The 15285-nt window shown below is 38.8% G+C and overlaps 1 protein-coding gene across 3 annotated transcripts in view; it reads right to left on the bottom strand.

Annotated features, from left to right (window-relative positions):
- Positions 1-15285, bottom strand: part of mrpl23 (mitochondrial ribosomal protein L23) — a 77213-nt gene that overhangs the window by 44276 nt on the left and 17652 nt on the right. Inside the window, exon 1 of one of the 3 annotated variants that reach the window (XM_047350255.1) lies at positions 11774-11835. The exons of the other annotated variants lie outside the window; for them this stretch is intronic. Within the exon in view, the coding sequence (XP_047206211.1) occupies positions 11774-11781 (8 nt within the window). The 5' untranslated portion in view covers positions 11782-11835. Of the gene's footprint in view, positions 1-11773; positions 11836-15285 lie in introns of those variants that run through there. 3 annotated transcript variants of the gene reach the window in all.

Raw genomic sequence — 15285 nt, 5'->3', positions numbered from 1 at the left:
AAGAGTTTTCTTTATTTTCATGACTATGAATATTGTAGCTTCACACTGAAGGCATCAAAACTATGAATTAACACATGTGGAATTATATACTGAACAAAAAAGTGTGAAACAACTGAAAATATGTCTTATATTCTAGGTTCTTCAAAGTAGCCACCTTTTGCCTTGATTACTGCTCTGCACACTCTTGGCATTCTGTTGATGAGCCTCAAGAGGTAGTCACCTGAAATGGTTAATGTAGGCATTAATTGGAAACTGTTTCACCACAATTCTGTAAGGAAAACATTTTAATGGAGTAACCCCTTAATGATCAAATAAAGCTCTTTTACTTTTCCCCAAGACTGTCTTTTCATGTAAACCTAACTTACTGGCTCCATCTTTCATGGTTTTATGCAGACAGCTCTGCAAATAGAGAGACCACAATTCCAGATTTGAATGTAGTCTCCTAAAAGCTCCCTGGGATCCTCTTCACCCTCGATTCTTGTTATCGTCTACTCCACTGGCAGGAAGTTTTTAGAAATATCGATATCTGATATGGGTTTACCTGATTATTACAACAGTGAAAGAAAGGCAAGTGTGTAAATTAGTGTTTAGTAGATATTGTAAATGAATCATGCAGTCGTAAAGCAACAACTCGGGCCAGATGCAGGTTCGTAAAAGATTAAATGTAAACTAATGATTTAAAATATTCCTGCTTATGAATCCAAGGCAACGTAAGGAATAACGGAAGGAATAAATCAAGTCTGAAGATGGTCATCATCTACTATTATTTTTCTGTTGAAACAAAAAATTATTTTTTAGCTGAGAATCTTAAAAAAAGAAGTAAAGGAATAAAGCCAGTGGTGCATTCTCCATCTTGTTTTGTAAACAAATGATGGGATAGTGGCTTTTCCAGATTATCAAACAAAAGAGGATAAAATAGAACTAAATAGATTACAAGAAAGGGTGGAGAGCGTATACAGGAGGAGGGCAGAAGGGACATTAGCGAGGTCAAGAAAACAGTGATTAAAAAAAGGACAGCCGTATTTCTCTTACTTTTGAAGTTAGAAAAGTATGCAAAATTTAATACAATTTCTCATTTAAGAATAGAAGAAGTGGTAACTGGAGACCTGAAAATGCATCATAGGTTCTATGCAACTAACTACTACCTTCAGAAAGCTTATTAATGTAATTGTACTTTTTGCGAAGCCGACAATAGTTCATTTATTCTGGTATTGCTTGTTTACAAAAACACCTTTGGAGCAGACTTTTGCATTTTATTTCTCGTCCTGTTTACTCAAATTTTTCTTTATGCTGAAAGAATGTCTTATTTAGTTAAACAGGTATTGACAGTAAACACAATTCTCATTTTATGTAATTAACCTGCTAATTTTACTGTCTAAATTCTATATTCATAAATCTAAGTTCTCCAATCATAAGTCAGCTTTCAGAGAATTACTTTTATATATAATGAACTATTTTCTTAATAATAGACAGCAAGAATAGTCTTCAAAACGAGTACCTTTTTTTAACATTTAAATATTCTTTAACTTTGTGTGTTTGAAACCTCTGACATTTTATGTTTAAGGGTAAACTCAATGTGTATTTTTATTCTTAGTATTCCTTTCTGTATTCTTTTTGTCAACCGGCTGTGTTCCATGTTCTGTTTTGTTCTAAAAAGATTAAGAAAAGAAGATATGGCTTCTTAGTAGGGCTTTGGTTTTTTGGCCTTTGTTTCTTATAACCGCCACCCGTTGGCGGACTGAATATGTAATGCAGTTTACTTCACATTTTCACCATAGGCCATTCTGAGCTTTGGAAACAGCAGCACCCAAATTCCCAAAGATTATTTTTACCCGGGTAAAACAAATCCTGGGGCTTTAAAACCCAGGGCCTTTGGTGGAAAAGCGGCTTATGTCTGACATTAAAGTTTGTTTGATGATGTGAAACATTTAAATTACCCAAAAAACAAACAACCTTTTAAGGGGGTAAATACTTTTTTACGACACTGTATATCTATAAACATTTTTTACTAACTGGCTGTGGTGAATGACTGCTGTTGTGCTTTACATCTAATCATCGCTGTCAGTCTTTTCAGTCCGTCGATCATGCCATATAACAAAAAGTAGCGTTGTTACTGTTCCAGTCATGTTCATATAAAATAAATATATACTGCTAACAAATAGAAAATGTAAAGGCTGAAGTTTGTAAAACTTAGAAACAAATAGATTGTCAGTGTATCTTTTACTTTGCACACTTTTACAAAATCATACAATATATCAAGTGAATGGTCATATTGTATCAGCTTTTGGGGTGCATATGCTTGCAGAAGAGCACCCACTGAACTTATTGTTTTCCCCATACCAAGTCAAAAGCAAAGAAAGCAACGTGTTTCCCAGGATGTGACACAAAGATGAGCCTTTCTGTTCCATTTGAACCCAACTCTCCCAATGACCACAGAGTGTGAGAGGGGAGCAAAGCACAGTAAAGTGACCAGGGGTACTTGAGACCATGAGAGCTGGAATGAGTAATTGCTTAGAGAGGTGGATTTTCCTAGAAAGCAGGGTTGGGGAACTGGAGGAGAGGAAAATGGCTTGAGGTCTGTGGAGTCTCATGTGGATCATTAGCAGGACGAAGACTGATCCTGATTAATGAGAAGATCGTTTTCTAAATAAGCACTGCTTTTAACACTTCAGATATCCAGCCACCACAAACCAGCAGATGGTACAAATGAGATCCTGGCACAGTCATGTCTTTTACTATGCTTGTAGTTAATGAACAGCTACTTGACATAGCTCAGGAACTGAAAAACACCAGGGAGCATCATCTTGAATAGCCAACAGCCAACAAGGTTTTAGAAAAAGACCTACACCTCCACTAGTAGGATGATAGGGAAAATGTGTTGTTTTTCCATTTGTAGAGCAATGCAAAAAGTTATATGAAATTTTTATAAACACATACCCAAAATTACACCGCACAACAAACATTAAAAGGAACAATTTGAAAATATTGCAGTCAATTAAAAAAATAAACCATGCTGGATAACCATATTGCTATGGGATGGTTAATGTGTTAGGAACAAAAGGATGCCACATCATCTGATAAAAATGAAAGTTATCAACCCACAGAGGGCTTTATCCAAAGTCACTGAGAATTTTTAACTAAAAAACTGATGAAGTATGGCCCCACGTGCTTGTATGGAAGCCTGACTACATTGGGACATGCTCCTTATGAGATGACGGATGGTGTCCTGGGGTGTCTCCTCTCAGATCCTGACCAGGGCAACGCTGAGCTCCTGGACAGTCTAGGTGCAACCTGGTGGCGTCGGATGGGCCTAAACAGGATGTCCAGAGATTTTCTTTTGGATTTAGATCAGGGAAGCATGGAGGCTAGTCAATAGTATCAATTCTTTCATTCTCCAGGAAGTGGCTCTTACCCGGCTCTTGCCACAAGAGGCCAGGCATTATCATGCACCAGGAGGAGCAGATGTTGTTCTGCTGATGGGTTATGGATCTCCGACAGCCCTATACAGCTCTCCTAGATTAACCATCACTGTCCTTGAATCTCCTCCGTGCTCGAGACTGTGCCAGGAGACACAGCAGACCTTCGGGCAATGGCACATATGCCATCCTGGTGGAGTTGGACTCCTGGTGCAGGAAAAAAGTGTCTGTGGCCTCCACCTGCAAAACCATCCCTGTTTTTGGGGTCATGTCATTGTTCCCCCTTTAGTGGACCTGTAATTGTTTTATTAACACCTAACAGATGACACTGATTAACAACCCCTCTACTACTAACCTGACCAGATCAATATTCCAGAATGTCCCTTTAATTTTTTTGAGCAATGTATTTGGAGCAGAGTATTTTTCAACAGCAAGAGACTTCCTCCATGTTGGAAAATGCCTTTCATTGTTGTCTGTAGTATATGAAGTATGCCATTCCATGTATGGAAAAGCAGGAATAGAAATGGAGGCAGACACGAGAAAGAGGATATGTGGAATTCATACATTTGTGTTTTTCTTGAAATGGATTTAATGTCCACACATAAATCAAAACTAGTTGTTAAAAGATGATGATTCCCGGGCAAGTTTCAAAGCATGCCATTTCCTCCCTCCTAATGTATATAGAAGGTTAAACTAAATGCATATACATTAAGGAAACTACCCCAAACATTCAGCTATTCGGCTGTAGAGTTAAACAATTATTCTCTGTGATGACAAGACCAAGGAATCATAAAAACAAAGAGCCACTGCAGAGTCCATGAAACTCTACAACAGTGGAATTTGAGAACAGCGCACCATAGCTGTGGTCATCAAACACAAGGTCCACATGCTATCTTGTTAAAATAGATTTTACTTTTTTTCCACATTTTCTGCCTTAATCACAAATTAAATTTGCATGTTTTGTTTCTTTTTAACAAGGTAGGATAAACCAGTTGCAAACATTTATTCTAACAGTCACCTAATTTAGTTGAGCAAGTTGATTTAAAAACCTGGTTGGAGTGGAACTAATTTAAAGCATCTTTTAGCTGATAAACCTCCTATACTACTCAGAAAGTCTGATTAAAGTCTGTCTAAATAAAACATACCGTCACCTTACTAAGAGCCTAAATAATTTTTTCAAGTTTCAACTTCACAAAATATATATAATATTTATTAACAATTTCACCCAAATAGGTAATAACAACAGATGAGTGTTGACATAGCTATTTATTATGGTACTTTTTATTAAGCTATACATCTTTCTCAATTAGATCATATAATGTGGAAAATTAAAAGAAAAACTGTTGATGAAGTAATCTTTAAAAAGAAAGAAAAGAGTTGACAAAAAAACGATTACTTGTTACAGCCACAGGTTCTGGAGCTCTTCCACTCTTTGCTAAATGCTAGCTTCATGAATGTAGCTACTTTGTGGACAAAAATGCTGACTGAAAGACAGAATTAAAATACTAAATATCTATACAATATTTAATGCCTAGCCTATATTTTGGTAATCATTATCATTTACCAATAGAAATCATTTTGACAATACATGACATAGGCCATTATTTTAGGAAGGTGATGTAATGCAACTTCCAGCCATTGTTTTAGTTAAACATTTTGTTTCATCAGTGTAGATATGCACTTAGAAAGCACAAACTTAATGCTATGCATTGGGCATGGATAATACTATGTCGTTTATTGTATCCTGGCAACAAAAAATATAATAAGAATTAGACATGCTATGATGACTAATTCATAATAAAGATAAAATAACCCTGAAAGTACACCTCAAACCTTGTCCATACTGCTTATTACTACTTTGCAACACATATCTAACTTTTGTATGTGAATACAACAGGTTATGATGTACCGGAGAGCCTTTTCTCACAGACCTCGATCAAGCTAAGCCTCCAATCGTGGCTACAAACTGGAACTTGGTCTGGAAAAAGCCTCAGGCTGAAAGTTGAGGAGAAAATGTCAAGCTGTGATTGTACATAAACAATGCTAAACTTAGACAAAGGGTGTGGTGTCCCTAAAAAGGCAACATCTGATCATCATCCCAGTATAAACATCCATTCGACTCCACGAGCTAACCTTTCACACTTCTGACTCTCGAGAAGAATGAAAAACTTGTCTCCAGCAACTGCTGGGTCTGAAGGCACCACTCAGCGCCAACTGGTGTGTATTTATAAGCAAACGCAAATACTAAATGGATCCCTCGGCAGAGACGATGAAAGAACTCCAAGCACAAAACCTAGAAGGGAGTCAGGTGACGCAAACCTGGGATGAGGTTCAATTTTGGTCTGTTGTTACCAAGCAGGTTTAGATTGGAAACACTGGACTTAATGTCAGAAATCTTTTGTTTTACTTATTATGTTGTGTCATTAAAAAAAAAAGTTAAATGGGAGATATTCATGGCTCTGTCTGGATGTAGGAAAAAAAAAATCTGCATTGCTGTACCCTTGCTAAGACAGTTGCTTTACTGGTACAACATAGCCGAGATGTCAATCTCTACATTAGACCATACACCTCTATGGGTCGCTTAGAATGCAACCCCTCATCAGCAATTAATCCACATGCTCTTGGATGTTTCCTATTTTTAAATGTGTGTTAACTCACGCTAAGCCAAGAGGATTATGAGTATCATTTACAACTGTTTAATGTGGTTCATTTACACCTGTTCTCTGAAAGCACGAGAGAAGTAGGTGAAAGGCCACAGTCGGAAAATACAGAAGTAAAACACAGGGCAGGGCCAGCTTTGGTGGATTTCAAACAAATGAAATAATTAAAAATTAGAGACTATTTAATTTAAAAGGTAAATTGATGTACTGGTGCTAACAAATACTGCATAATAATTTTATCCAAAACTGTACAAAAAAAACAAGTTTTTTTGAATGCTTTTCTTGCAAAAAAGACTGACACCTAAGAACTACGCACTTTTTTCATTTTACAATTCCATACTTTTGCAAACATTACTTTCTATTTTTTCCATCCGTTTCTTTAACATCATAGACAACAGAGTACATAATTTTGACCTTTTCCACTGCTTGAATTATAGTCTGATGTGTACTTTCACAAATCAAAAAGGACCACAGTGCTAACACTGGCTTCTGATTTTAAGAGAGTGGTACATGGCCATGGCACAGCTTGTTGGCATCTGGACCTAGATCTGCAACTCTTGCACTTGCTAAATGACGATTGGAGTATCCTACCATGAATGCAAATTATTGAAATGTTAAATTCAAGATGTGAGATAGAGAATGTCAATGTAAAAACAGCATGATTTTTGGCCTTTACAAAGCTGAAAGTTAGAAACAATCCCAAAAATTGCTCCATTATTTCCGGTACTAATCCATACTTTGACAATGGTCAATGAAATTACATACTTTAGGACTGCATAGGAACTCCATTCTTAAGAGCAAGTTTGCCCTAAAATAACCAGTTATAAAACACTGAGGCAGTAAACTGATGTCTACCTTTTCACACAGCAACAAAACAGTTTGGCAGATGGAGAGTGGGCAACTGAATACATTTTGTGTGAAACGATGATGATCTGGTGTCTACCTCCATTTGAGTGGAATTATTAATCAGTGTGGTGATTCATATTTTTAAAACAATGTGCTCACTCTGGAGGTGTGACTATTGGAATGCCAGGCCCCATCAGTGTAAACTGATCAGGGGTGAAACATGAGCCAGTCACTGGCCAATTGCGAGCAAATTTATAAAGTGGTGGGTACATTTGATTAACAGACAAGCAGTGGCAAGCTGTATACTATCTTTTCGTATTTATATAAAGATTATAATGCATACGTGTTAACATGTAAAACTGATTCTAATTATAAGCCTCCTTAAAAGAACCTAAGCATAACAATTCTATGGATGTCTCAGTATATCTCTTATCAGCTTAAAAAGGATTTAAGAGATAGTTAGGAAAAGTCAAAACATAAGTATTTTTAAGTCTCAACACTAAAAATATGGAACAAGGGCTGGAGAACACAGCATAAAAAGCAAGCAGCATTTTGATAAGTAGCCGAATACTATGATACTATCTCATGATACTACTCCAAAAAACGTAATTTATCATTAAATAGGTAATAGTATTATTTTAAACGCTGTAGGTTGTGATATAATGAACGTGAAGGTGAATACAATACAACAAAACAGTGTAAGAACTAGGAGTTGAAATGATAGCTTATTATAAGATGTTTTCTACTATAAAGAGTCAAAATCATGCTTTCAATGAGCTCTGATTTAGGTGGGTTTTCTGGTGTAGACTGGGAACGTTAGTGTGTCACACAATTGGGTCCATAACTAAGAAGTATAGCCCCTCAGAATGCAGCACTGGTTGGCATCTACAGCTATAAGGAATAGGCAGTTTAACATGACACACCAGTCCCGTAAAGCTCCCACCCATCTGAAATGTATAATTTAGCCTAACCGTAAATTACCTTAAACATACCCGTCACCACAAGGATTACTATTAATACACTGATTTTCCTATTGCCTTTCCTGAAACACCTGGCAGTAAAGCACTGAAGTGGTAGATTTACACGAATGGCACTGTTGATAGCCACAGAGCCCATTTCCTACTCAGTACATAGCATCACTGTCGTTATCACGCTTTTCACCTCAATATCTGCAATACTGCTATCGCAAAAGACTCCCTGAACGCCGTATTTGTTGGGCCTCAGAAATTTTTTGCTGCCATGCCAATTTCCCTTTGCTTGCCAAAAAAACATATGTGGTAGGTTGCACAAAAGTTTGACTGAATACCCCCAATAAATATAGAAATTAGTGACAGGAGATACTAAAAATAAATAGGGGGATCTTCATGAAGATGGAAAACTTGGTGTGCAACCATTAGTTCAACTGGAAGGAAAGCTGGACTGAAAATATTGTAAGAAAAAAGACAATCAAATTAAAATTAGTATTTTAAATGATTTGAAACTATTTTTAAATTATTTAATTTAGCTAAACTGTTTTTTTATTTTTGGGACACAAATCTGTCCTTTTTTAGCTACCGATGAAAATAAGTAATTTAGACGTTTTTTGTTTTTTTAAGTAACAAGTAGGTGGCGACAGTCCAAAGGATTATAATAATAAACAGCTTTTCTGGCTGGATAACAAGTAGACCCCTTTAAATTGGCTACATTTGTATTCTGTCAGCCTCTTATTGGTCAAACCTTGTTGAACAAAATATGGGTTTTTTTTTGGATAAAGTATGGGAACCACAAAAACATCTTTTTGACCATTAAGGTAGACAATTTTCTTTTAAAATGTTGTCCAGATTTTATCTACTAACCTGCACATTCACTAACCTAAAGGTCAACTGTAATTTTCAAGGAGAACCACAGAGAAACAACAAGAAGTTCTCAATTTTGTGATTTCCTTGTTCAATATCCAATCAAAATTCTTTAAAACATTTTTTTCATGTTTCTTTTTTGTTGCTCTTCCTAATAAGGCTTGCACAAATATAGGTGGTAGGTTTGTGCATATTTCTAACAGAACTGAAACTATCTGTGTAGTTATGCTGCTATAGGCGTAGGCTGCTGGAGGACATAACGACCACTTTCACCCTCTTCGCTACATTCTCACACTACTCTCCAATTTTGCATTGTTTGCTGTTATTTCAGCTTTTAACTTTGTTCTCTCTTTTCTCTTCCTAGAAGCTACACCTGGCCTGGCTCTGTGCCTGCCTGTGACACCTTTCTGAAGAGGGGAATCGTTCGAGCTTCTGCTGGCAACAACTTAATGCTCACCCTCTACCGATGATCCACATAGCCCTGTCTTTTAGTGTTTAACACTTTCTCTCTCCTAGACATGGCAATTGACTGAGCTTTTACTGTGACTAACTCTATGTGCTCTCTTTCAGACTCTAACCTTGAAAACTGGCTCAGAGTTTATCTGTTCTTTCTTTCTAGATGAAACGACGAAAGGAGCTACATCCATTAACATTTACTTTTCCTTCCCATAGAAAGTACTCCTGGATCAGTGCTTCTTTGTTCTCTTTGTGTCTCTGCTCTGTTCTCTCAAACACCCAGTCGGTTGTGGCAGATGGCCGCTCACACTGAGCCTGGTTCTGGTTCTGCTGGAGGTTTCTTCTTGTTAAAAGGGAGTTTTTCCTCTCCGCTGTCGCCACATGCATGCTCAGTATGAGGGATTGCTGCAAAGTCAACGCCAGTGACTGTCCACTGTCTTTACATGCTCATCCGGGAGGAGGGAATGCTGCAAGTCACTGACTGGATGCAATCTGCTGGGTTTCCTTAGATAGAAAAACTTTTTATCCAATTTGAATAAAAAGCTAACTCCAACTGCACTGTTCAATTGTTAGGATTAATTGGAATGTATGTACCTGACTGTTGTGAAGTGCCTTGAGACAACATGTGTTGTGAATTGGCGCTATATAAATAAAACTGAATTGAAACTTCATTTTTAATGACTAATGTTTTAAGCTGCGCCATGTGCTGCACTCTTTCAAAAATGACCCCTGCAGCTGATCAGGGACAGACACAGGGAGAGCTGCAGCCAGTCACAAATAAACTCTTACCCTTACTGCTTTTTAACTGTGAGCATCATTGTAAAGGTCCAAAACCCACTTAGATTGTAACTAAAAACCCTGATTCGTAGGAAAAGAAAATTCATGTGTAGGTTATTTTAGTAAGGCTGCAATTTTTGTTCTATTGGCCATACAAAACATGGCTGTAGCGCAGCCTGGCTAACACCATGATTGTTATCAAGATAGTTGTGACAATTTTCAACAAAAATTTGTCTTTCTTTCCACTCTGATCCGATCTAAGGGAAGTGGAAAACGATCAATGCCTGGATGGATGAAAGGATCAAGACATCTGCCAAGAGTTCTAACGTACAAGGGGGCAAGCAGGTTGAGTGGGCATTAGGGGTGTCTAAATAACTGATATTTTGATATAACTTATACAAACAAATTGTTTAAAATATGCCGATTTGTGTCAAAATCGATACAAATGGATTCATAGTCATTTCCCCAATTAATCTGACAACAGCACACAGCAGTGCTGAAGACCTACAGACCCTCCCATCCCTGCACAGGCAAAGCTGAACAATCAAAGCAGAGAATCAAAAAAGTCTGGTAACATGGCCCGTACGTCTACTCTTTAGTCAAAGAAACAAAAGGCGTTGTTCTGACACATGTTGCATATTAGGCAAAGGATGCAAACAGCCCTAATACTTTGCTGCACTACATACCTGGCACTACTGGGTACAAAATGGTAAGGTAGCATAATGACCAGTGCATCCCAACCACTACCACCATTACCCCTCTGTTCGGTTAAGCATTAAAAGGCTAATGTGGATAAAAATCAAATGAGTAAATGTTAACAAATGGTGGGCCCAGGCCGGACTGAGTCAGAACCTGTGGTAAAAGAAACTTAAGGATTGAAGTGGATCACTTAAAAGAATCTCGTGCGACAAGACTTAGAACAGGGAATGTAAACAGTGCTGCTGCTAACTACATTTGCATGGACATAGTCTTTTTTACAATGCAAAAAATAAAAAATAATCATACAGACCAGATCCTTAATTACACTACAAATATGTTATCTGGTATACATGTGCTCCAATTCATTGCACAAGTCAATACAAGGCACCAACTTCTATAAAGGATAGTCTATCTTGTTTACTGTTTTGCTATACGGGAACAAAAAACTTGTCTGACACATCTCCTCTAAAACTGGGAGGTTCCTTGACATCAACTTGCATGACTAACCTTATACCTGCCAGGTTATGTGCGAAGTCATTGGGAGTTTGAGCTGCACCTGAATTCTGAACTTGTGCATCTCTGTCCTCACCTACGTTACTTTCTCCGTTTAGCTGAGCTGATATAACTTGTCCAACTTGCTGTGCTATGTGTGTAATGAGATGGCTTAAAGCTGGATCACCAATGTCTGAAGTGGCCGACAGTTGATCAGTAAGTTTAGGAGAAGAGGTTGGATGGATTAGGTAACCGAGTGGAACTACAGGCTCGTGAACCAACGTTGCCTGAGTTCCCGACAGGAGTATCACAAAGCTCCCTCAAACACCTTCCTCTGCCCAGACCTAGAGCATAATCAGTTGTTGCAGCAACATCTTCTTCTCCAAATCTAGAAGCCATTTCAAAAAAAAACTTAGCCCTATATTATAGTGAAATACAAATTCTTAAGTTATCAAACCTAATGGAGCTACACAACAAACAAACAAAAAGTTCAGTGGGAAAACAACCACACAAGAAAAAAAAAGTTTGTTTTTTTCAAAGCTCGTTCAACTCTATCACAGCATGGCTTCAAAACTATCTTCTTTAAGTGAACCTCTTCATGATGATTAGCAGACTCCGGTGACCAAGCTGTTGTTGATCCACGATGAATCCGGGTCACGGCACCAATGTAACCGGCCTTGCTACTGCCAAGTCACACCATTCAAATCACCGATAAGACGCTGCGTTGTGTAATGACGACGGCTCAGGAATTCTGGGTCACCCTAACTGGTGGCATGTTTATTCTGCACTGAATGGAATCAGACAGTTCAGTAGCACGAAATAAACACCCAGCCGACATCAGTTCACCTTCATCCATAACAGCCATGAACGGACTCAGTTTTATCATAATATTTAACATAAAATGCTAATGTAATTAATCATGTTACATATTCTAGATCGGGACAAAACAATTAAAAAAATAAAAGAAACACACACCACCAAAGTTCAATAAAAAAAACATGAATCACAACATACCTGCACAGAATGAAATCAGACAGTTCAGTAGCACAAAATAAACACCCAGCCGACATCAGTTCACCTGCCCATGAGAAAGGAACCACATAAGCAACCCCCCCCACGCAGCACCACGTGGGAAGAAAAGTCGGCCCGTTCACACATGTGCTACAACAGTAAGCCTTAACTTTCAACAAACTTATTCCATTCTTTGCTGAACTACATACACAAAATGAAATAAACATCTTACGAACGTGTTAGCTAAAAGATTGTAGAGCATTTTATCTCCTGCAGCAACTTTTAGACCACAAATCAACAAAGGCTCTGTGGAAAACTCACCTTCTTCCATAACAGCCATGAAGGAGGAAATGACGTCACAAGTTACGACCGCATAAAATAACTAAACTTCCACAAAATTAATACAAAGATTTTGTGTAAGTAATAATCTCAAAATAAAAAGGAAAGACAATAAAATATTCATAAAATAATAAAATAAAAAAATATATAAATAAAATAATTAAGTGAGGGATTTTTGGTGGAATGAATCCTTAATGTATGCATGTTCGAAGATTCGTGATCCATGTCTGGTGATTCTCCACTGCCACCCCCTGCCTGTTCTTGACATGGCTGCTCCGGATCACAAATACTAATATCCCTTGTTTCACTAGATATCCCTTCATTGATTGTGTCTTCTGAATCATCTCTCTCCAAGGAACCGATGACTTCTGCCATAGAAGACTCATCCTCAGATTCACCAAAGCTGCATATAGCCTCATTCATGTCACCATCTACAGACTCAATTGGCAAAAAGCTGATATCCAAAATGAGATTTCGGTGCACTATTTTCGTATTCCCTTTGTCATACTCCAACTTGTAGATGTGTATCTTGGGATCTTTGTCTATGACTTTGTAGACTTTGGACTCCCACTTGTCGGCCAGTTTTTTTTTCCCTCTCTCCTTTATTAGTGAGGAGGACTCTGTCTCCTTTGTTTAGCTGAAATTCCTTGACCTTCCTGTTGTATCCTGTGGCCTGTTTATCCTGTTCCTTCATGGTATGTTTTTGAGCAATGTATGCTGCCTCTTTCAAACAGGACATTAGTGTTTCAGCATAACTGCTATAATCAACCACCACTGGATCATGCAGAACCTGTTGAAACATGACATCAACAGGCAGTCTCGGGACACGGCCAAACATGAGATGAAAAGGAGCATAACCAGTTGTTTCATGAATTGTTGCATTGTATGCAAATGTTAATGCTTGTACCTGCTGGGGCCATTTGGCTTTTTCTCTGAGTGGTAATGAACGGAGCATATTCCCCAGAGTCCTATTGAACCTCTCTGTCCCACCATTGCCCATTGGGTGATATGCGGTGGTATGTGACTTGGACACACCTGACAGCTTGAACAACTCTGTGATAAGTTCACTCTTAAAATTGGCTCCTTGATCAGTATGAATCCTTTCTGGAAACCCATACACACAAAAGACATGGTCCCATAGTTTTCTTGCAACTTGCTTTGCCATCTGGTTTGCACATGGAAAGGCATGGGCCAACTTTGTGAAGTGGTCTGTCACTACAAGAACATCTACAGATTGCTGTCTGTTGTTTTCTGCGCTCCAAAAATCCAAACACACCAATTCCATGGGAGCAGATGTTCTGATGCTCTCAAGTGGGGCTCTGGCAGAAGGTTCCGGGGTCTTGGCCAATATACATCTCTGACAGCACTTTACATAATTTCTGATTTGATGTTCCATCTTTGGCCAGAAAAAGCGCTGTCTCGCCAGATAGATTGTCCTTGCTTGGCCTTGATGGCCAGCTAAGTCATGCACCCCACACAGAGCTTTCTTCTCCAAACTTTTGGGTAAAACAAACTGGTGCCTCCTCTGTTTGCTCAAGGGATCTTTAATTACTCGGTACAGGACACCATCAAGGACCTTGAGTCTCTCCCATTGTTTTACAAGAGCGCGAGCTCCTAGGTCAAATCCCTCTCTTTCCCTTCTAGACGGCCTCCTTTTTTGGCTCAGAAACGCCATTATTCTTGAAATACTGAGGTCTTGCTCTTGGCTCTGTTGGAGTTCTTCAAGGGAAAAAGCAGACAACGGATCCAGTCCTGTTGAGGCAACTTGTTGGACAGTCTGAGCTAACTGGATTGCTCTAGACTCTGTAGTCACACTCCACTGGTCATGTGCATCCATGAGGGCTTTTATGGCTGTATGCGCCGATGTTCGAAGTGGGTGAGACTTAGCTACATTGCACCATGTCGCTCCTCTTATACAATGACACTGGACTTTAAGAAGGAAGACATCTTGAACCCCATGTTCACCAACCCCATTGGACTCAACGAGTAACTTGTCATAACACTCAGTAATGAGCCTATGACCAACTGTTTTAACAAACGGGTCTCTGCTGAGAGCGTCTGCCACAACATTCTTGCTACCTGCGATATGCTTTAGATCGAATGTGTATGGAGCAAGTTTGGCAACCCAACGCTGTTCGCAAGCATCGAGCTTCGGCTTCGTCATAATATAGGTCAATGGATTGTTATCTGCCCATACTGTGAAAGTGTTGCCCTTCAGCCAATGGCTAAATTTCTCACATACACTCCACTTCAGAGCCAGAAATTCGAGCCGGTGGGCTGGATATCGTTTTTGAGAGCCACTCAATGTCTTACTTGCAAAAGCTATGGGTCTTGCTTTGCTTTCACCCTCTGGTATCTGTGATAACACAGCACCGAGCCCATCTAAAGAAGCATCAATGGACAAAATTAAAGGTCGAGAGAAATCAGGGTGAGCAAGAACCACACAGTTCATCAGACTCTCTTTCAGCCCATCAAAAGCTGTGTCACATTCCATTGTCCAGTCACCTGGTCTGAGCTTCCTATAAGTTCCCGCATTTGCTCTTGCCTTTCCTCTTCTTTTCTGCCCAGCAGTAAGTGCAAAAAGTGGTTTAGCCAAAGAGGAGCAATTTGGGAGGAAGTGTTGGTAATAGAACACCATCCCCAAAAAAGATTTAATCCGTCGAACAGAGGGCGTACATCCGTCATCTTCCATCAGATCAGATGTCGACATTTTGGATATGACTTCAACCTTTGATGGGTCCACAGCTACACCAT

This window comes from Girardinichthys multiradiatus, chromosome 2 (genome assembly GCF_021462225.1).
Source record: "Girardinichthys multiradiatus isolate DD_20200921_A chromosome 2, DD_fGirMul_XY1, whole genome shotgun sequence".
Lineage (NCBI taxonomy): Eukaryota > Metazoa > Chordata > Actinopteri > Cyprinodontiformes > Goodeidae > Girardinichthys > Girardinichthys multiradiatus.
This window is presented reverse-complemented; position numbering and strand designations above follow the sequence as displayed.